Genomic DNA, 24,363 nt, shown 5'->3' on the forward strand with positions numbered 1-24,363 from the left:
AGGGAACACAGCCCAGCCCATCAACAGAAAATTGGATTTAAGATTTACTGAGCATGTGTTAGTTGTGTTAGTTGTTCAGTCGTGTCCAACTCTTTGCGATCCCACAGATTGTAGCCTGCCAGGCTTCTCTGTCCATGGAATTCTCCAGGCAAGAATACTGGAGTGGGTTGCCATTCCCTTTTCCAGAGGAACTTCCCAACCCAGGGATTGAACCCTGGTCTCCTGCATTGCAGGCAGATTCTTTACCATTTGAGCTACAGGGAAGTCCCTAGCCTGGCCCATTAGAACAAGACCCAGTTTCCCCCTCAGTCAGTCTCTCCCATCAGGAAGCTTCCATAAGCCTCGTATCCTTACACATCAGAGGGCACAATCACAGAAAATTAACCAAAATGATCACATGGGCCATAGCCTTGTCTAACTCAATGAAACTATGAGCCATGCTGTGTAGGGCCATCCAAAGTGGGTGGGTCATAGTGGACAGTTGTGACAAAACATGGTCCACTGGAGAAGGGAATGGCAAACCACTTCAATATTCTTGCCTTGAGAACCCCATGAATAGCATGAAAAGGCAAAAAGTTAAGGCACTGAAAGATGAACTACCCAAGTCAGTAGGTGCCCTATGCTATGGGAGATCAGTAGAGAAATAACTCCAGAAAGAATGAAGAGACACAGCCAAATCAAAAACAACACCTAGTTGTAGATGTGACTGGTGATGAAAGTAAAATCTGATGCTGTAAAGAGCAATATCCATAGGAACCTGGAATGTTAGGTCCATGAATCAAGGCAAATTGGAAGTGGTCAAACAGGACATGGCAAGAGTGAACATCGACATTTTAGGAATCAGTGAACTAAAATGGACTGGAATCGGCAAATTTAACTCAGATGACCATTATATCTAGTACTATGGGCAAGAATCCCTTCAAAGAAATGGAGTAGCCTTCATAGTCAGAGTCAACAAAAGAGTCCAAAATGCAGTATTTGGATGCAATCTCAAAAATGACAGAATGATCTCTGTTCATTTCCAAGGCAAATCATTCAATAGCACAATAATCCAAGTCTGTTCCCCAACCAGTAATACTGAAGACGCTGAAGTTGAATGAGTCTGTGAAGGCCTACAAGACCTTCTAGAACTAACACCAAAAAAAGAAGATATCTGTTTCATTATAGCAAACTGGAACGCAAAAGTAGGAAGTCAAGAGATACCTGGAGTAAAAGGTAAATTTGGCCCTCGAGTACAAAATGAAGCAGGGGAAAGGCTAACAGCATTTTGCCAAGAGAACACACTGGTCCTAGCAAACACCCTCTTCCGAAAACACAAGAGAAGACTCCACACATGGACATCACCAGATGGTCAACACAGAAATCAGATTGATTATATTCTTTGCAGCCAAATTTGGAGAAGCTCTATAACGTCAGCAAAAATAAGAATGGGAGCTGACTGTGACTCAGATCATGAGCTCCTTATGCCAAATTCAGACTTAAACTGAAGGAAGTAGGGAAAACCACTAGACTATTCAGGTATGACCTAAATCAAATGCCTTATGACTATACAGTGGAAAGGACAAATAGATTCAAGGGATTAGATCTGATAGACAGGGATTAGATACCTGAAGGACTATGGATGGAGGGTCATGGCAGTGTATGGGAGGCAGTGATCAAGACCATCTCTAAGAAAAAGAAAGGCAAAATGGTTATCTGAGGAGGCCTTACAAATAGATGAGAAAAGAAGAGAAGCTAAAGGCAAAGGAGAAAAGGAAAGATATACCCATTTGAATGGTGAGTTCCAAAGAATAGCAGGGAGAGATAAGAAACCTTTCCTGAGTGATCAGTGCAAAGAAAAAGAGGAAAATAATAGAATGGGAAAGACTAGAGATCTCTTCAAGAAAATTAGAGACACCAAGGGAACATTTCTTGCAAAGATGGACACAATGAAGGACAGAAATGGTATGCCACGATGGTGTGATCACTCACCTAGAGCCAGACATCCTGGAATGCAAAGTCTAGTGGACCTTAGGAAGCATCACTACAAATGAAGCTAGGGGAGGTGATGGAATTCGAGTTAAGCTCTTCCAAATCCTAAAAGATGATGCTGTAAAAGTTCTGCACTCAATATGCCAGCAAATTTGGAAAACTCAGCAGTGGCCACAGGACTGGAAAAGATCAGTTTTCATTCCAGTCCCAAAGAAAGGCAATGCCAAAGAATGCTCAAACTACCACACAATTGCACTTATCTCACAAGCTGGCAAAGTAATGCTCAAAATTCTCCAAGTCAGGTTTCAACAGTACGTGAAGTGTGAGCTTCCAAATGTTCATGCTAGATATAGAAAAGGTTGAGGAACCAGAGATCAAATTGCCAACATCCGTTGATCATTGAAAAAGCAAGAGAGTTCCAGAAAAACGTATACTTCTGCTTTATTGAATAGACCAAAGCCTTTGACTGTGTGGATCACAACAAACTGTGGAAAATTCTGAAATAGATGGGAATACCAGACCACCTGACCTACCTCCTGAGAAATCTGTATGCAGGTCAAGAAGTAACAGTTAGAACTGGACATGGAACAACAGACTGGTTCCAAATTGGGAAATGAGTATGTCAAGTCTGTAAAATGTCACCCTGCTTATTTAACCTATATATAGAGTACATCATGGGAAATGCTGGGCTGGATGAAGCACAAGATGGATTCAAGATTGCTAGGAGAAATGTCAATAACCTCAGATATGCAGATGACACCACCCTTATGGCAGAAAGTGAAGAAGAACTAAAGAGCCTCTTGATGAAAGTGAAAGAGGAGAATGAAAATGTTGGTTTAAAACTCAACAAAACCAATACAGCATTGTAAAGTAAAATAAAGTAAAAATAAAAATTTAAAATCAATGAAAAAAAAATTTTTTAAAAACTCAACATTCAGAAAGCTAAGATCATTGGCATCCGGTCCCATCACTTCATGGCAAATAGATGGGGAAACAATGGAAGCGGTGACTGACTTTATTTTCTTGGGCCCCAAAATCACTGCAGATGGTGACTGCAGCCATGAAATTAAAAGATGCTTGCTCCTTCAAAGACAAACTATGACCAACCTAGACAGCATGCTAAAAAGAAGAAACATTTCTTTGCCAACAAATGTCCATCTAATCAAAGCTATGGTTTTTCCAGTAGTCATTTATGGATGTGAGAGTTGGACTATAAAGAAAGCTGAGTGCCAAAGAATTGATGCTTTTGAACTCTGGTTTTGGAGAAGACTCTTGAGAGTCTTCTGCAAGTAGATCCAACCAGTCAATCCTAAAGGAAATCAGTCCTGAATATTCATTGGAAAGACTGATGCTGAAGCTGAAACTCCAATACTTTGTCCACCTGATGTGAAGAAGTGACTCATTGGAATTGACCCTAATGCTGGGAAAGACTGACGGCAGAAGGAGAAGATGACAGAGGATGAGATGGTTGGATAGCATTACCGACTTGATGGACATGAGTTTGAGTAAACTGTGGGAGTTGGTGATGGACAGGGAAGCCTGGTGTGCTGCAGTCCATGGGGTCACAAAGAGTCAGAAATGACTGAGTGACTGAATTAACTTACTGGCTAAATAGAAGTGAGAAGAGAGACCTAAGATCATAATTGGTGTTCCTTGAAGAAAGACATTGTGGATCTTAGAAGACACAATCTGTAAAGGCAATCTACCAACACCTGGCAATGCAGTGCGTGGATCATCTAAGTGCCGAGAGGATTGTTGGGGTCATTGGGAGCTATTGGAATGGGTAACAAATGCGGATGGAACACAATGACACTGAACCAAAATATTTTTTAAAATTTATTTTATCATGTCATATCTTAGTTGCATCACATGGCTTCTTTGTTGCTTCATGTGGGTTCTTTCGTTGAGGCACACGGATTCTCTAGTTGTGGTGCATGGACTCTGGAGTGCACAGGCTTAGTAGTTGCAGCATCTGAACTTAGTTGCTCTATGACATGTGAGATCTTAGTTCCCCAACCAGGAATTGAACCTGCATCCCCTGCTGTGCAAGGTGGATTATTAACCACTGGACTACAGGGAATTCCTGACCAAAGTATTTCTGAGCCCAGATTTATTTGGGAATGGGGCATAATATTGCCTGACTACTTCTTATCAATAATTCTTGTTTTGTCATCTATTCGTGCGTCTTCCCCTCTACCCCCCTACTTAAACACCCCTGGAGAGAAAGTCTTCCTAATGTCGTTTTACTGGTTGTGTTCTGTGTTTTGGTTTATTTCAAGTTAAAAAAAAAAAAAAAGGAAATGGTAGCTTTTCTACAAAGAGTGATAATCTGGGAATGAGGTAAGGGGGATAATGATTTTGCCAATAAGACTAAAAACACTGAAACATTCTTAATGATAGGGTGGGAAAGGCGAGGAGCTTGGGTTAAAAATTAACTATGGGAAGGAAAGCCAATTCCTTTATCATCTGAATTTTTCATCTTATTTTATTGATAGCTATACATAAAAAACCTATGTTCTTTTATTGGAATATAATTGTTTTACAGTGTTGTATTAATTTGTGCTGTATAACAAAGTGAATCAGCTATCTGTACACATATATGCCCTCCCTCTTGAGCCTCCCTCCCACCCTATCCCCATATCCCACCCCTCTAGGTCATCACAGAGCACCGAGCTGAGCTCTCTGTATTATACAGCAGCTTCCCACTAGCTATCTATTTTGCACCCGATAGTATATATATGTCAGTGCTACTCTATCACTTCATCCCACTCTCTCTTTCCCACCCTGTGTCGACATGTCCAATCTCTACATCTGTGTCTCTACTCCTAAGCTGCAAATAGTTTCATCTGAATCATTATTCTAGGTTCTATATATACATGTTAATATTTGTTTTTACTCTTTTTGTCTTACTTCACTCCATATGACAGATTCTAGGTCCATCTATATCACTACAAATGACCCAATTTCATTCATTTCTATGGCTGAGTAATATTCCATTATATATATATATTAAATATATATCATATATATACACATACATATCCACCAACAGATGAGTGGATAAAGAAAATACTTTACATATTTACAATGGAAGACCTATATTCTTAGTCATTATGCCACAGTGAGCTTAACCAAAGCCAGTGACTTTAGATTACTTCATTCTTAATAAGGTTTAACTTAATTATTTACCATCTTCTCTATGCTTACACTTTGAGACTTAAGCACTAACATGAGATCTGGGGCTTAAAAGCAAACACATGTAGTACAAACCCCACTGTGGACATTTTCTGAATCTCTTTTAGGCGTTTCCTTCAGTGCAGTTCAGTTCAGTTCAGTCACTCAGTCATGTCCGACTCTTTGCAACCCCATGAATCACAGTACACCAGACCTCCGTGTCCAACACCATCTCCCAGAGTTCACTCAAACTCATGTCCATTGAGTCAGTGATGCCATCTAGCCATCTCATCCTCTGTCATCCTCTTCTCCTCCTGCCCCCAATCCCTCATCATCAGTCTTTTCCAATGAGTCAACTCTTCGCATGAGGTGGGAAAAGTACTGGAATTTCAGCTTTAGCATCATTCCTTCCAAAGAACACCCAGGGCTGATCTCCTTCAGAATGGACTGGTTGGATCTCCTTGCAGTCCAAGGGACTCTCAAGAGTCTTCTCCAACACCACAGTTCAAAAGCATCAATTCTTCAGCGCTCAGCCTTCTTCACAGTCCAACTCTCACATCCATACATGACCACTGGAAAACCATAGCCTTGACTAGACAGACCTTTGTTGGCAAAGTAATGTCTCTGCTTTTTAAAATGCTATCTAGGTTGGTCATAACTTTCCTTCCAAGGAGTAAGCATCTTTTAATTTCATGGCTGCAGTCACCATCTGCAGTGATTTTGGAGCCCAAAAAATAAAGTCTCACATTGTTTCCACTGTTTCCCCATCTATTTCCCATGAAATGATGGGACTGGATGCCATGATCTTCGTTTTCTGAATGTTGAGCTTTAGGACAACTTTTTCACTCTCCTCTTTCACTTTCATCAAGAGGCTTTTTAGCTCCTCTTCACTTTCTGCCATTAGGGTGGTGTCATCTGCATATCTGAGGTGATTGATATTTCTCCCTGCAATCTTGATTCCAGCTTGTGCTTTATCCAGCACAGCGTTTCTCATGATCGACTCTGCATGTAAGTTAAATAAGCAGGGTGACAATATACATCCTTAACATACTCCTTTTCCTGTTTGGAACCAGTCTGTTGTTCCATGTCCAGTTCTAACTGTTGCTTCCTGACCTGCATATAGATTTCTCAAGAGGCAGGTCAGGTGGTCTGATATTCCCATCTCTTTCAGAATTTTCCACAGTTTATTGTGACCCACACAGTCAAAGGCTTTGGCATAGTCAATAAAGCCATAATGTAACTGTAAATCAGTTTCTGGAGTCAGACTCAGGTTCAAATCCCAGCTACATCCATCCTCTCTTATCTCCATAACCACAGGAGAGTTACTTAAACTCTCTGGGTCCAACTTTGCTCCTCTATCAAAAGAAACTAATACTACCAAATTCATAGGGCTGTAAAGTTAGCAACATAGTGACCACTAAGACAAAAACCTTACTGAATTTCTCCTTCCCCACAGGGTCTATTCTCTCTTCCCTACTATATAGCAAAACTTATTGAAAGAATTATCTTCTTATCCATTTCTTTCCTCTTTTTCTCGTCATCAACCTACTCCAGTGTGTTCTTTGCCTTCCAATTTAATATCCTCTTCATTAACTCAACTCAATGAATGGCATTTTTGTCTGATTCAATGATGCCTTTAGGATGCCTCCCACTCTTTCCATATTCAATCCATTTCCAAATTTTGACTATTTTACATTTATCTCCTAAACCCAGTCTTTTCTCTCCATCTCCACAGTCACTGTTACCTCTCCCCTGGCCTGTTGCCAGAGATTTATTAATGGTTCACCCTCAATTATCCCATTCATCATCCCCACCATGGCCAGTACATCTCTCCTTTGTGACAAGTTATATTTGTTTGACCATTTTGTTTGTTGCTTGTGCTTGTGCTAAGTTGCTTCAGTCACGCCTGACTCTTTGTAACCCCTTGCACAATAGTCTGCCTGGTTCCTCTGTCTATGAGATTCTCTAGGCAAGAATACTAGAGAGGGTTGCTGTTTCCTCTTCCAGGGGATCTTCCCGACCCAGGGATCAAACCCTCATCTCTTACACCTCCTGCATTGGCAGGTTATTTACCACTAGCACCACGTGGGACGGAGAAGGCAATGGCACCCCACTCCAGTACTCTTGCCTGGAAAATCCCATGGATGGAGAAGCCTGGTAGGCTGCAGTCCATGGGGTCGCTGAGGGTCGGACACGACTGAGTGACTTCACTTTGACTTTTCACTTTCGTGCATTGGAGAAGGAAATGGCAACCCACTCCAGTGTTCTTGCCTGGAGAATCCCAGGGACAGGGGAGCCTGGTGGGCTGCTGTCTATGGGGTCGCACAGAGTCAGACACGACTGAAGTGACTTAGCAGCAGCAGCAGCAGCACCACGTGGGAAGCCCTGGTTTATTGCTGTCTCCTCTATTAAAAATGTAAGCTCCATGAGGTCAGAGATTGTATCTGACTTTGCTTACCACTCTATTCTTAGGGCACAGCACCAAGGTTGTCATACAATAGGGGCTAAATTATTATTTTTGGAATGAATAAGGCATCTGACACATAATCTGTGTTCTTACATGGGAGCTCCCATTGTTTTCCTTGATGTCATCCTCATCATCATCACTGGTGAATTTTTACAGAAACCTGCCTTCCTCTTCAGAGTATAGCAAACTGAACATTAGGATAGTTCAATCTGCTTGGCCTAGGGAAGTTCTCTGAACTTTTTTGCATTGGATATTAGCACACTCTTGATATTGCTCTAACACAGAGACAAAATAAGGATTTCAGAGAATAAGGTTATGCCCCCACTTTTCACGGTGATCTTCTTCCCTATCTTATGTGTACTTCTACTGATTCCTGCATCAAAGATTACCCTAAAACTTGAAAGCTTAAAAACGAACATTTATTATCTCACAGTTTTTGTGTGTCAGGAGTTGCAGCAATGGTCCTCTGGACAAGTGTCTCTCACAGGCTATTGTCAAGGTACAGTTATCTCAAAGCTCACCTGTGGGAAGGACCTATTCCATGCTTACCTATGTGGCTGCAGATCAGCTTCTGGTTCTCACTGACTATTGAGTGGGGACATCAATTCCTGGTCATGTGGGCTGCTCTTAGAGGGCTATTCACAACCTAGCATCCTGCATTCCCCAGAGCAAAGACTCTAAGACAGAGAATGAGAGATGGTGAGCAAGAAAGAAGTCATGGTGATTTCAGAACCTAAACTTCGAAGTGATATCCAGTCACTTTTGTGGTATTCTGTTCATTAGAATCAAATCACTGGATCCACCCAACACTCAGGAGAGGGAATTACACAAAGGCAAGAACACCAGGAAGCAAGGAGCATTGGGGCCATTGCAAATAGAAAGTGCCACCAACAACTGGGAACTTTGTTCTCCCTCCTGAGAGCATGGCTTTCGCTCAAGTCTTTTAAGCCTCGTTTCCTTTAGGAATCACTGGGTACATCTGGGCCTCAATGCCTTGCCATCTTTCCCTTCCAGAAAAGAAAACAAGAGGGGGATGGGGTGGGTTCTAATTAGAATAACTCCCAGTGGACTGATGATTTTAGTTGACACTGAACTGTGGAGAGGACCCCAATTACTCCTTTTGGCTTGTCTGAACATCAGTCTCCTGATGACTTACTTTAAAGCTTCATAATGAATATATTAAAAATAGAACTCTAGAGGTTATAGATACAGAAGGTATATATTTAGACCTTGAGTTTCTTTCCTCCCTTCACCCCATCCCCCACTCTGCACAGAGGTTTTAGTGCTAATTTGAGATCATTCTGAAACTTCATCTCCTTTATCTTAATTTACGTATCCAACATTTTTTGTCTAATTTTAATATAAATGTCTCTGCAATTATTAAGCCACCTCCTAAGTGACTAAATTATCTGTAATCCTTCACTCACACAGCTCAGGCTGTAAGAGGAAAGGAGAGAATGACCTGTATTTAGCAGAGGTTTGTGGAAAAACCTTGGAAAATAAGTGGACATTGATGTCATAATTTAAAGGAGAACTGCAAATGTAGAATTCTGTAAGAAAAATACTGAAGTGCATACCTGCAAGTATATGACTAGTATCTCCACCTTGTTTTTCCTTCATACAGATTGTTTCCCAGAGAAAGCTGTCCAAATCCTTGTTGAAGCATGGAAACACAGCAGGGAAATCTTCCATCACGGTGAGCCCTCCCTCAGGTGCCCAGACGGAGCCTGCTGGTCCAACCCAGCCTCATGGGAAGCTGACCCTCTGGATGTTAGGGGTTGATCCCATAACTGTTCAGCTATAAGTCACCTCTTTTTTTTTTTTTCAATCTTTCTCCTTCCTAATAATACAATTTTTACCTTTTCATTGTAGAAAAAAAGATTCGAAAGTGAGGCCATTCACTTCAACTAAGCACTTCTGTAATTAAATATAGGTTTTAGCAGGGAACAAAGAAAGAAGTTATTGATCATAGTAAGAATATGAAATTGTCTGGCAGTTTCAAATTATCAAAGCTACCTATCCCAGCTTCTCAGTTTCTTGAGAAAAAACATCTAATAGCATTTAGTCTAAGGTCTGGTCTGTTGCCTAATGATCAGAGAGCCCAGCATTTAACTCTTCTTTTCAATATGATAGTTTGGAGCTGCGCTGTTCTATTTGGTAGCCGTGTAATTTTTCAACTTAAAATTATTTAAAATTAAATAAAAGCAAACAGGCATTCCTTACACTAGCCACATATCGAGTGCTCAGTAGATCCATATACTGGACAGTGCAGATTACAGAGCATTTCTGTCGTTACAGAATGTTCTCTTGGGCAAAACTGGAAGTATTTCTAAATAAAACATGCAGTATTCAAGAAGAACTCCAGGATTTAAAACTTTGGCATCTTGTATTGAAGTTCCTGAGAAAGATAATGTAGTCTAACCATTTAGTTGTGTGGGCAAAAAATAATAATAGGTTTAAAAAGTGCCAGAAGAGTTTGAGTTGCTTGCAAGGCAGATTGCCTTAGGCAAAAAACCTAAGTTCTTTGAACATTCCTTTTTAACTCAAAAGTGACCTATTCATTAAAAAAAAAAAATTAATCCATTTTTTAAGGAAGAATTCAAAAATATTTCATTTCTACTGGTGAAAGTTAGGACAGTTCTCACAAGAACTTAGCTGTTTATTGGTTTGGATATTTTAAATGATGCAGTCATATCAGATCTGTTTCTTGACTACCATTTTCAATCATGAACAAATTGTTCAAATGGTCTTTGACCATGCCACTGGTGCTCTAAAAAGCTCACACCCAAAGCTCATGGTCCTAGAAAAGACGGGATGGTGAACCCAGTTATGAGATCTGCCATGGTTCCTTCCCAGGAAAACAAAAGCTCATCTTCCCACCTTCTCTCTAAGAAGTATTGGAAATTTCCTTTCTCTACACAGCCCATAAAAACTCAATCTCCTTCCTAATTTTAAATATTTAAAAACTCCTCTTGATCTTGGATTCTTGGGTCAGAACAACTTCCATAGCTTCTGGAAAACACTTGAAAATATGTGCACATTTTTCTAGGCTTTGCAGATGAAAGTCATAACTTTCATCATCTTTACAAAGGTGTCTGTAACACAGGATAGTTGAAGACCATAGCTCAAGTGGAGTGTAAGAGGCAGTAAGGGACAAAAGAGAATCAAATGAACAACCTAAATATGATGATTCCTGGTTTATCAAGTCTTTCTTGAGTTTTTGCTGTAAAATTCAAGAATGACTTGCGTTTTGTCTGGATCCATGTTCTCTACTCCTCGGGTGCTTACACCTTTGGAGGGATCCTTCCCTTTTTAGATAGCTATTTTAGCTTTATTTTATACATAAAATAAAAATTTCCAGAGGCTACCAATGTGTACTCAAACAGATGAATGCAATTCATAATGAAAAAGTTTAGCTCAAATAGAATGGAGATAAAATTGAATTAAAACTCAATAATAACTTTTTTTTAATAAAAACTCATAATAACTTTGATAAGGGTGTCCACAAGGTCAGAGGCATTATGGCCTATGAATGCATAGTGACGTCTTAACGACTTAGAAGTACTTTAACCTATATGCAACTACATTGGTCCTATATTTTGTTGTTGTCATTGTTTTTCTCCTTCTTTTCCCATCAATTTCTGCTTCAAGGGTTTAAGAGTCATTATTCAGTATTAGGAAGTGATCTTTTTATGAAACAGGCTTTTAGATACTATTATCTCTTCACTTATATCAAAGTTGTTGTCAAGAATTCTCTGTTCTTTGGAGTTAAGGGTTTAGATCCTTGTTCTCTTTCTTCCCTCTCCCCCCTCCTCTTTCTCTCTCCATTTCAAAAAGCCCAGGGACAGTCTTTTCTGAAGCATTGCAATTAGAATTTTCTTTGATGACCTTATAACCTTTGGTCTGGAAGGGTCATACAGACCAGTTTATTTCACAATCCTTGTGGGTCTGGTAGAAAACAGCAGAGAAATATTGCTGCCTGCTCCTTGTTTTTTGGTCACTTCCCAAAGAAGAAAATATATATAATTATTTATGGATGTGCTGTTCAGTGCTGTGTGGCCTTTGAAGGAGAAGCTCTCCCTAATTACTCCTCTAAAACTTCTTCCTCCAGCTTACACCCCATATTTCATGTTCTCATGCTCAGCACCAGTGAGGTCTCCTTATCTTCTGTGGTTTGTTCTAGGGACTTCCTTTGTACACCTGAAACGCTGTGCCACATTCACTGGATTGTGGGACACTCCGTGACAGGTGTCAGTCTTTGTTGATTTTTGGATCAAACACGAGCTAAATTGTTCATGAATCCCTGGGTTGAGTGATCCAACTGCCACTGCTCCTGATGAATGCTTTTTTCCTTTAGGTGATTGCTGAGGAATTATCTGGTAATGATGACTATGTTGAACTTGCCTTCAATGCACGGAAACTGGATGACAAGGTAAAGTGTCTGGCATCAGCATTACTGAAGAAAGTAATAAAGCTAGCACACAAAGCTTAATAAGATTTCCCCTCAAAGCTATTTTTTCCCTTTCAACTCACATTATTAAACAGATCAATGATTTCAGAGAGTATGGAAAGTAAGACTTCCCCCTAATTGAGAAGCAGTTAATGAGAAGAAGGAAGGACTATAATTAAAACAATTTTATAATTAAGTTTATAATTAATAATTATAATTAATTTAATTTATAATTAACACAATTTTATTACACTAAAACTTCATTTGTTCCCAAATGCTACAAGTCACATGGCATAGGTGAATGTGATTTAAACTGATTGCTAGGAACTTTTCAAAGGAAAAAAGAAGATGGGAAAGGGAATAAAAGTGGCATTTTTTAAGCATCATATTTGCAGGCATGGGGTTAAGAGCTTTTCAAGCATGATCACAGTTAATCATTCTTATAGCATCCATGTAACAGGTATTATTAACTCTGTTTTACACATGAAGTAACAGATTCAAAGATGAAGTAATTGTCTAAAGTCATTCCATGTGTTAGTTCAAATAATCCAAGAAATAGACACCAAGAAAGAGTTAATGATGCAAGCAGGATTTTATTAGGAGAAATGCCTGTGTAGGGAACACAAGAAGGAAATCTAGGAGAGCAGACAGGCCACAGTGCAAGTCTGAATATAAGTAAAGACGAGAGGGAAAGAGGGTGGCAGTTTCTGCAACACCACGTAGTCTAAGGAAGGTTCTAAAGAAGATTCTAAGAAGATTCTAAGGAAGGAAGTCTAAGGAAGCCAGAAAGGAGTCCTGTGTGTCTCCCGTCAGTGCCTTTATAGCCCCTACACCCGCAGCAATAGCTAGGAGCAGCCCATGTGCAGCCTGGCCTCAGAATGAGAGCAGGACTGGATTTCGGAGTACAAAAGCACTGTTACACTCCCTAAGTGGGAGGTCTGCAAAACACGTGCCAAAGGTTACCCTGCTAGTTGGTGGTAACCCTGAAGACTCAGTCCCAGGTCAGCCTGACTTCCATCTGTACTCTTTTGGTTATATCTCACAATTTCCATGCAGTCACAGGCCATGTTAGCCTTGTATATATAGGAAAAATCCTAGGGATTCCACCCCTGTAAAAAAATGTTTCCTCTCCAACTATAATGTCATATCCACCAGTGTATTTACAGAGGACTCCATTTTACTAGCATACAACAGGTGATTTGGGGATATGGCACTACTTTTTCAAACAATTGCTTGTAGACATTAGAAAAAGGAAAAACTTTTTTCACAGCTCCCCACAGTATTAAGGAGCAGCTCATATCCTGGCATAGTTCATTTTCACACACAAAGAATACTCAGCCTAATTATGTGTTCATTATTTCACCCTCCTATCGGTTCATTCATTCACTCCTTCATCATTCATTTGCCAAACCTTCGTCATGTGCTTGTCATGCATCTGTTGGTGGGAAATGGGCATCCTTGGAACCATTCTTATATCCAAAACCTGTAATTCACCATCCAAGTAACACATCAATTTAAATAACAAATGACATAATGATACTAAAGCTATAGGAGGATGATACATAATCAGAGTGTCCTGAAAAGAGTAATCCATTCTGCCTTGAAATAGTAAGAAAGACTTCGTTCTTAAGAAGAAATTATAGTTGGATTTTTTTGTTATCCTGAGTGGATTGTGTAACACTTTCACAAACTGTCACCTTTTGACATTAGCTGAACGAGGTACTGGGAACTATAGAGTGCAATGGTGTCAATGGAGTGTAAGATCTTACCACTCACTTCCTGTGATTATCAGGCTCTTTCTCTCTATCATCTTCAAGTTTCAGAATAATTCACCAGACACCTTTGTAGTATCTTACCTGGGGACATTATAAGCCAAAGGGTCAGTGTGTAGCAGTTTTAAACTACTCACTTTATGGCTTCTCATGACTTCTTCTTTCCACTTAGTCACACACTCCAACTGATTTATGTTACAGAGCAAAGGGAAGTGGGGGTTTGTCAGTGGGCCCATCAGCTCTAAGGTGTATAAGCAGTTTCCCTTCATCCAAATGAGCACTTGCTCACAGAACTGAAAGATCCCTATCCACACCTACCACGGTTCTCGATGGCTGTGCCCACCCTGGACTGTGTCAATTGCTCATTACTGAGACCCCAATGACCTGGAGCCACAGACCGCAGGTCCTCTATAATGAGGTGGAGTCTTTCCCAGACTGTCACCCAGAGAGGAGTGGGCCCTGTTCATAACAAAGCAGGTCATTGCTCCAGTGTGGACTAGGAGGTGAATGGTCTGAGATGGAGAGAAATTGTAGAGATGAGGAGCAAGATGATACCATGAAGATCAGCTCACACAACCTCTTCAAGAAACAGAGGCTCAGCAAGGCCTGATGATTTTCACCAAGACACTGCTGCCTGGTTATTTATTGCGGCATCACAAGCTATCTCAAAACCTGGTGACTTAGATTAACAACTACTTTTTTTTTTTAAATGTCATCATTTTGAGGGTCAGAAATTCAGGCAGGGTTCAACTGGGCAATTCTTCTGTTCCTTATGACTTTGACAGAAGTCACTCAGTTAGGGACTTCCCCTGTGGTCCAGTGGTTAGGAATTCACCTGCCAATGCAGAAGATGTGGGTTCAATCCCTGGTCTAAGAAGACTCTACATTCTGTGGGGCAACTAAGCCCAAGCACCACAATTAAGGAGCCTACATCTAGAGCCTGTGAACCATAACTATTGAAACCTATGCACCCTAGAGCCCATGCTCCACAACATGATAAGCTACTGCCATGAGAAGTCTGCCCACCAGGACTAGAGAGTAGCCCCTGCTTGCTGCAACAAAAGAAAGCATGTGCCCAGCAACACAGACCTAGCACAGTCAAAAATAAATAACTAATAAAATTAAAAAGAGTTCACTCAGTTATACTCAGCTGGTGGAAGAGCTTTACTCACATGCTTGGCACGTAGGATTGCTGGAAGGCTGGGCTCCACCAGGTTGGTCTGTCAGAGTGCCTTCATGGTGGTCTTAGGTTTATCACATTTTCTATATGGTGGCTAGCTTGAGATATCATTCCAAGAGAAGCCAGTGAAAGCTGTGTGGTTTTTCCTTTTTTAAATTTTTTAATTGGAGCATAATTGCTTTGCAATGTTCTGTTAATTTCTGCTGTACACAGCAGGGGAAGGAGATGGTAGGACGAATTGAAAAGTAGCACTGACATAAAAACACTGTCGTGTGTATGGCCTTTTCTGACCTAGCCTTGAAAGTCATGCATTATCCCTTCTGCTGCTTCTGTTGGTTACAAGTGAGTCATAAGGCTGCCCAGAGTCGAGGGGAGGAAAATGACTCCATGTCTTGGTAGGGGAGTGGCAAAATCATAATGCATAAAAAAGCGTGTGGACTTTGTAGTGGAAAATGCAACCTGTCACAGTATTTTTATGACAGAATCAGAATAAGAGAGGACAATTATTTCATGTCGGCTAGTAAAATAGTTCCCAGAGCTTCTCAAGGAAGACCTCCTTCTAGCCTTAGCAACAAATGAGGTTGTCGCTCCCTTCATGTTAACAGTTAAACATATCTATTAATTGACAAAATAGACCATGAAAAGCCACTGAGGTAAACAGCTCTCTTAATTTAAAACATTTTGCTAATTAGTATCATGAGAGCAACTAATTTCTACCTGCATTTGATTTTTTTTTCTACCTGCATTTGAAAAATTGCAGTATGAATATGCTATATCCAATTCAGAATAGTTATAGACATCTGGGCCCCCAGTCTCCATGAAGTAATTCTCCAGTTATCCACATACCTCTGTTAGAAAACTCTGGCCTAATACAAATAGCCTTCATTTACATATGAAAATGTCAAAGTTTAGGGATGTGAAATGACTTACCCAAGGCCACAGAGACTCACACCCACACTCACAATCAGTGACAGAGAGGAACCCAATCAATTTGCCCAACTACAATCTAAATCTTTTTTCAGGGCAGAGACTTAATGAACAACAGGTTAGATTGGTCTTGGGCTGTGGAGAACTTGGTCATATTCCCATGTATTTCAGGAAAGAGGGGATCCAGGGAAGAGGAAGATGAGGGTATGTATGCTATTAGGCAGCAGTCCTCAAGGTGTGGCCCCAGGTCCCAAGACCCTTTCAGAAGAATGTATGAGGTCAAAACCATTTTCATAGCAATGCTAGGAAATTATTTTCTATCTTCATTCTCATTCTGTCACATGGGTACAGTGATTTTCCAGAAACTACTTGATGCCTAGTATCACAAGAGATTGAATGCAGCAGCAGGTATGAGAATCCCACTGCCTTCTATTGATCCAGTCATTAACTTGATTTACAAAGATGGAACATAATGGCATTCTTCTGACAATTTTATACATTTGGAAAATATATTCCATTAAAATGTTATTTTACTATGATATAATGGGTTTATCTTTATTTTAAAAATGATATAACAAATGAATATTTTTAAAATTTCTCAGCTTTAGCTTATAATATGGTAAAATATTGTTAGATATAATCCACATAAGCAAAAGCTCCTTGGTGTCCTCAATAATGTAAGTGTATAAAATGGTCCTAAGACCAAAAGTTTGAGAACTGCTGTTGTGAAGTATATTACTTTTGCAAACCATGAAGACAAGTAAATGCCTCTTTTCTTTTGATAGAAGTAGTTTAAAAAAAATTGCAGATCAGAATAATTCATTTTTTCAGAGCTTATAATTGCTTTGCAATATTGTGTTGGTTTTTTCCATACATCAACATGTATCAGCTATAGGTACACACATATCCCCTCCTTCCTGAACCTCCCTCCCACCTCCCACCCCATCCCATCCCACTGGGTTGTCACAGAGGACCAGATTTGAGCTCCATGGGTCATACAATAAATTTCCAGTGGCTATCTAATTTTATATATGCTAATGTATATGTTTCAATACTACTCTCTCAATTAATCCTACCCTCCACGTCCACATACCTATTCTCTATATCTGTGTCTCTATTGCTGCCCTGCAAATAGTTTCATCAGTAGCATCTTTCTAGATTCTATGTGTGTGTATGCTTAGTCGTGTCCAACTCCTTGCAGCCCATGGAATGTAGCTATATATGGGTTAATATACAATATTTCTCTTTCTCTTTCTGACTTACTTCACTCTGTATAACAGGCTCTAAGTTTATCCACCTTATTAGAACTGAATCAAATGCTTTCCTTGTTATGGCTGAGAAACACTCCATTGTATATATGTACCACAATTTTCTTTTATCCATTTATCTTTTGATGGGCATCTACTTGCTTCCATGTCCTATCTATTGTAAATAGTATTGCAGTGAACATTAGAGTACATGTGTCTTTTTCAATTATGGTTTCCTCAGGGTGTATGAACAGTTGTGGGATTGTTGGGTCATATGATAGTTCTATTCCTAATTTTTTTCTAGTATAAATTTATTTATTTTAATTGGAGGCTAATTACTTTACAATATTGTATTGGTTTTGCCATACATTGACATGAATCTACCATGGGTGTACATGCGCTCCCCATCTTGAACCCCGCTCCAAACTCCCTCCCCATACCATCTTTCTGGGTCATCCCAGTGCACCAGCCCCAAGCATCCTGTATCATGCATCAAACCTGGACTGGCGATCCGTTTCACATATGATAATATACATGTTTCAGTGCCATTCTCCCAAATCATCCCACCCTCTCCCTCTCCCACGGAGTCCAAAAGACTGTTCTATACATTGGTGTCTCTTTTGCTGCCTCGCATACAGGGTTATCATTTTTTTTAAGGAATCGCCATACTGTTCTCCAAAGTGGCTGTATCATTTTACATTCTCACCAACAGTGCAAGAGTGTTCCCTTTTCCCACACCCTCTCCAGGATATATTCTTTATAGATTTTTTAATGATGGCCATTTTGACCGGTGTGGGGTGATACTTCATTGTGGTTTTGATTTGCGTTTCTCTAGTAATGAGTGATGAAGAGCATCTTTTCATGTGCTTGTTGGTCATCTGTATCTCTTCTTTAGAGAAATGTCTGCTTAGATCTTCCACCTATATATTTTTTTTTTACTGGGTTGTTTGTTTTTCTGGTATACAGCTGCATGATCTGCTTGTATATTCTGGAGACTAATCATTTGTCAGTTGTTTCAACTTGCAATTATTTCCTCCCATTCTGAGGGTTGTCTTTTCACCTTGCTTATAGTTGTGCAAGAGCTTTGGAGTTTAATTAGGACACAATTCTTTATTTTTGTTTTTATTTTAATTACAATGACCTAATGAGGTGGGTCATTGCTGTGATTGATGTATGTTGAAGAGTGTACTGCCTATGTTTTACACTAAGACCTTTACATTTCTGGCCTTACATTTAAGTTTAAGTCTTTAACCTATTTTGAGTTTATTTTGTATAGGGTGTTAGGAAGTGTTCTAGTTTCATTCTTTCGCATGAGGCTGTCCAGTTTTCTCAGAACCACTTATTGAAGAGGCTGTCTTTTTCTCCATTGTATATTCTTGCCTCTTTTGTCAAAGATAAGCTGCCCATAGGTGTGTGAGTTTATCTTTCAGCTTTCCATTTTGTTCCATTGGTCTTTATTTCTGTTTCTGTGCCAGTATCATACCATCTTGATGACTGTAGCTTTGTAGTATAGTCTGAAGTCAGGAAGGTTGAGTCCTCCAGTTGTATTCTTCTTTCTCAAGATTGCTTTGGCTATTTGGGGTCTTTTGTGTTTCCATACAAATTGTGAAATTTTTTGTTCTAGTTCTGTAAAAAAAATATCATTGGTAGTTTGATAGGGATTGCATTGATGTGTAGATTGCTTTGGGTAGTATAGTCATTATCACAATATTGATTCTTCCAATCCAAGAATATGGTATATCTCTCCATCTGTTTGTATCATCTTTGATGTCTTTTATCAATGTCATAGTTTTTTGCATACAGGGCTTTTTTCTCTTTCAGTTCAGTTGAGTCGCTCAGTCATGTCTGACTCTTTGCGACCCCATAGCAGCACGCCAGGCCTCCCTGTCCATCACCAGCTCCCAGAGTTCACCCAAACTCATGTGCATTGAGTAGGTGATGCCATCCAGCCATCTCATCCTCTGTCATCCCCTTCTCCTCCTGCCCCCAATCCCTCCCAGCATCAGAGTCTTTTCCAATGAGTCAACTCTTCGCATGAGGTGGCATAAGTACTGGAGTTTCAGCTTCAGCATCATTCCTTCCAAAGAAATCCCAGGGCTGATCTCCTTCAGAATGGACTGGTTGGATGTCCTTGCATTCCAAGGGACTCTCAAGAGTCTTCTCCAACACCACAGTTCAAAAGCATCAATTCTTCAGCACTCAGCCTTCTTCACAGTCCAACTCTCACATCTATACATGACCACTGGAAAAACGATAGCCTTGACTAGACAGACCTTTGTTGGCAAAGTAATGCTCTGCTTTTGAATATGCTATCTAGGTTGGTCATAACTTTCCTTCCAAGGAGTAAGCATCTTTTAATTTCATGGCTGCAGTCACCATCTGCAGTGATTTTGGAGCCCCAAAAATAAAGTCTGACACTGTTTCCCCTGTTTCCCCATCTATTTCCCATGAAGTGATGGGACCGGATGCCATGATCTTAGCTTTCTGAATGTTGAGTTTTAAACCAACATTTTCATTCTCCTCTTTCACTTTCATCAAGAGGCTCTTTAGTTCCTCTTCGCTTTCTGCCATAAGGGTGGTGTCATCTTCATATCTGAGGTTATTGATATTTCTCCTGGCAATCTTGATTCCAACTTGTGCTTCATCCAGCCCAGCATTTCTCATGATGTACTCTGCATATAAGTTAAATAAGCAGGGTGACAATATACAGCCTTGACATACTCCTTTTCCTATTTGGAACCAGGCTGTTGTTCCATATCCAGTTCTAACTGTTGCTTCCTGATTTCCTAAGTATTTTATTCTCTTTGTTACAATGGTCAATGATAATGTTTCCTTAACATGTATTTCTGAATTTTCATTGTTAGTGTAAAGGAATGCAAGGGATTTCTGTGTATTAATTTTATATCCTGAAACTTTACTATATTCATTTATTGACTCTAGTAATTTTCTGGTGGAATCTTTAGGGTTTTCTATGTAGGGAATCATGTCATCACCAAACTGTGTGTGTTTTACTTCTTCTTTTCCAATTCTGATTCCTTTTATTTCTTCTCTGATTTCTGTGTCTAGGGCTTCCAAAACTATGTTGAATGATAGTGGTGAGACTGGACACCCTTGTCTTATTTCTGATCTTAGAGGAAATGTTTTCAGTTTTTCAATATTGCGAATAGTGTTTGCTCTGGATTTGTTGTATATGGCCTTGATTATGTTAAGGTAGGTTCCTTCTATGCCCACTTTCTGGGGAGCTTTTATCATACATGGGCATTGAATTTTATCAAAAGCTTCTCTGTATGTATTGCGAAGATCATATGACTTTTATCTTTTAATATGTTCATATGATATATCACACTGATTGATTTATGTATATTGAAGAATTCTTATATCTCTGGATAAAACCCAGTTAAACAATTCTTTTAATGCATTGTTGGATTCTGTTTGCTAGAGTTTTATTGAGGATTTTTGCATCTATGTTTATCAGTGATATTGCCATATATATACATATATATATATAGATAGATAGATAGATAGATAGATAGATAGATAGATAGATAGATAGATAGATAGATATAGACTCTCAAGAATCTTCTCCAACACAAAATTGATTATAGTATATTGTAAGTCTGGTTTGGTAATGCTGAATTCTCTTAGCTTTTGTTTGTTGATAAAGCTTTTGATTTCACCATCTAATCTGAATTAAATCCTTGCTGGGTAGAGAAATCTTGGTTGTAGGTTTTTGTCTTTCACTTTAAATATATTCTGCCACTCACTTCTGGCCTGCGGATTTTCTGTTGAAAAATTCGCTATTAGCCTTATGGGGATTCCTTTGTATGTTAATTTTTGCTTTTCACTTGTAGCTTCTTAGGTTTATTTTTTGTTAGTTTTATTAATATTGTCTTGGTGTATTTCTCTTTGTGTTTATCCTTTATGGGACTCTCTGGGCTTCCTGGACCTGGGTGGCTATTTCCTTTTCCATGTTAAGGAAGTTTTCAACTATAATCTCCTCAAATATTTTCTCATACCCTTTCTTTTTCTTCTTCTGGGACCCCTATAATTTGAATGTTGGTACACTTAATATTGTCCCAGAGGTCTGTAAGATTATCCTCAATTCTTTTCATTCTTTTTTCTTTACCCTGTTGCTTGGGTAAAGGATAGCTATTTCTATCATTCTATCTTCCAGCTCACTTATCCTTTCTGCCTCAGTTACTCTGCTATCAATAGAGCATTTTTAATTTCAGTGAGTGTGTTCTCCATCACTGTTTATTCTTCATTTCTTCTAGGTCTTTGTTAAATGTTTTAAATGTCTCTTGCATTTTCTCCATTCTATTTTCAATATTTTGAAAATTCTTTACTATCATTACTCTAAATTCTTTTTCAGATAGGTTGCCTATTTCCTCTTCATTTATTTGGTCTTGTAGTTTTTTCCCTTACTCCTTCATATGTAACTTTTTTTTTTTTTTTTGTCATTTCATTTTCCTTTTTGATGAGTGGAACTGTGTTCCTGACTCACTAGTTGTTTGACCTGAGGTTTCCAGCAGTGGAATTTGCAAGCAGTTGGGTAGATCTGGGTCTTGGTGTTGAGATGTGGACCTCTGGGGTCCCTCACTCTGAATAATATTCTCTGGGACCTGATATTCTCTATTGTTTCAGCAGTTCATACTCAGTGCTCCCACCTCAGGGGCTCAGGCCTGATCTCTGGCCAATGAACTGGGATCTCACAAGCCATGAGCTATGGGGAATTTTTTTTTTTAAGGGTGGGGGAAGCAGAACAATAACAAAAAAATAGCAACCTCTGAAGAGTAACAAGTATTCCAATAGTAGAGAGAAGGGAAAAAAGGGGGAGGGGGGTGGAAATTATATATACACACACACATATATATATATATGGGGGCAGAATAATAACAAAGACTAAAAAGTACTAAAATAAGTTTAGAAAACTAACAGAAATAGTAGAAAAAAATAAGTATATGTATGAAACAACTACTGGAGAGTAAAACCAAACTCTACTGGTAAATAGTAAAAATAATAATAAAAACCAAAAGGCAGAACAAACCTTGGCTGTAAAGGGCAGGGCTTAGGCAGGGAATGGCTTAAGGGGTGGCAGTTTTTAGGTGAAGGTGGGAATCCCATGGGGGTGAGGTCCTGACTCAGGACCCAAGCCTCCAGAAAAGGCCCAGGGTGGGGGTGGAGGGAGGCCCAGGCTCCATGCAACTGAGGTGGCTTCTGCATTGCCTTTGGCTTTGGGGAGTAGAAGATAAGGTCCAGGTCCCAGGAGGCTCCCAGGGCTGAGTGGATGGTGGAACACCAGATGGATTCCCCTTTCCTCCATACCTGTAGGAACCCCTTCCCTGCTGGCCCTACTGTCTTCCCTTCCTCCTGCACCCACAGGCCCTATGTGGGCAGTGTGTGCCCTTGATAGTGGCCCTGAAGGACAGAGGGGGCCTCAGAGAGTGGAGATGGATCCCCAGAGGGCAGAGAGCTCAGCCTGGAAAGCAGAGGGGAGGTCAGAGGGAGAGGGGCCCTAGAGGATGGAGGGGGTGCCCCCCAGAAGGAGGAGGGAACCAGAGGGTTTAATGGTGTCCCAGATGGTGGAGAGCCAGTTTCAGTCAGGGCCCTTGGAGGGGTGAAGGACTCACAGAGGACAGGAACCCTGGAGGGAGGGAGAACATGGAGAACAGAGAAGAACTCTGGAAGGTGGAGGGGAGTGTCCTGTATGGCTGAGGGCTCAGCCTGGAGGGATGATGGTGCCTGAGAAAGGAGGGCCTTGAAGGGTAGAGGGGAACCCCAGGGGTTTCCCAGAGGGAGGGAGGAAACTGGAAGGTGGAGAACAGAGGGAGGCCTGGAGAAGTCTTGGAAGGTGACCTGGGCCCTGGAGGGCAGAAGTGGTCCCAAAGGGCAAAGAGAGATCAGCCAGGGGGGCTTGGGAAGCTTCCCAGGGCCCATGGGCAGGGGACACCAAGCAGTTCCCTATTCCTGGAACCTCACAGGAGCCTCCCCACTCCTCATGTGCAGATGACCCACAGGTGTTGGGGCTAAGAAGTGGGGATGGGGAATCCCTGCAGAGCAGGGCACCCAGAGAACAAAGGGAAGATGGCTCAGTGGGAGAGCAGAGAGGGCCACGGAGGACAGAGGAGCCCCCAGAAGGCAGATACCTCAGCCCCTGGCCCCAGAAGACTCCCTGGGGCCAAGTGCAGTGGATACCCCAGGAGGGTTCCCCACTGGATCCTCCAGCCCTCTCAGGGGTCCCTCCCCTTCCAGTGGAGCAGGCACGCTGCTCTGGATGCCCAAAAGCACCCAAACCATTCCCAGCTTGGCCCCCAAACCTCTTCCCCTCCCCTAGCAGCCCTGAACTCCTCCAGTTGGAGTGAAAGGGAAACCCCACGGGCTTCCTCCAACCCTTGAGGATCCCTCCCCCTCCCAGCCAAGCAGGCATGCTGCTCCTGCCATCCAAGGGCTCCCAAACTGCTCCCAGTGTGCCCAAATGGCACCTGAGCCCAAACTGCTTCCCCTCCCCCAGCAGCACCTCTGTCCTCCCAGGAAGTGAAAGAAAAGTTTGTCGCTCGCTCTCCCAGCCAAGCAGGCACACTGCTCCAGGCACCCAAAGGCACCTAAGCAGCTCTTGGCACCCAAATGTTCCCTGAGCCCCAACTGCTCCCCCTCCCCCAGCAGCCCCTCTGTCTCTGGTCCTCTGGCCTAGACCTTCCCTCACTCCCTACTTCCTGGTACCTGGTCGCCCCTGGGGCTCCTTCCAGCAGGCTGTCTGCCAGAGATCCCTCACCAGGGCCTGATAAGCCCTTTCCAATGCTGTCCAGACCAACAGCTATCTACTCAAGACAGAAATCCAGTAGGGTTCATGAGATTCATACATAAAATAGGTGAGGTTTGCAGGAAATAATGGTTTTAGTGTAATGTTAATGTAATCCACTTAGTGGAGAGATAGACTTTTTAACTCTTAAAGCTTCTCATTACATTAGCAGCTAGTCGGTGATTAATCTAACAAGTAGAGATATGAATTGAATTACTTTGGAACATTCAAGCTGACAAAGTGTTCTTTCTCCTCTCTTTCCTGAGAAAGTATTCTTGTTGGTATGTTAGAACTGATTCTTGCACTGGTGCTCTTCACATCTGTAATCATGATCATTATATGCAATATTTTTTTAATGTTGCCATGATGCTAGTTT

At 40.8% G+C, this 24,363-nt stretch overlaps 1 protein-coding gene across 1 annotated transcript in view; it reads left to right on the top strand.

The window, feature by feature from the left end:
* CPNE4 (copine 4) overlaps positions 1 to 24,363 on the top strand; it is a 494,912-nt gene that overhangs the window by 289,268 nt on the left and 181,281 nt on the right. The window contains exons 3-4 of the mRNA XM_068965804.1: positions 9,237 to 9,308; positions 11,970 to 12,044. Coding sequence (XP_068821905.1) covers positions 9,237 to 9,308; positions 11,970 to 12,044 — 147 coding nt within the window. The remainder of the gene's footprint in view (positions 1 to 9,236; positions 9,309 to 11,969; positions 12,045 to 24,363) is intronic.

Source organism: Capricornis sumatraensis, chromosome 1, assembly GCF_032405125.1.
Source record: "Capricornis sumatraensis isolate serow.1 chromosome 1, serow.2, whole genome shotgun sequence".
Lineage (NCBI taxonomy): Eukaryota > Metazoa > Chordata > Mammalia > Artiodactyla > Bovidae > Capricornis > Capricornis sumatraensis.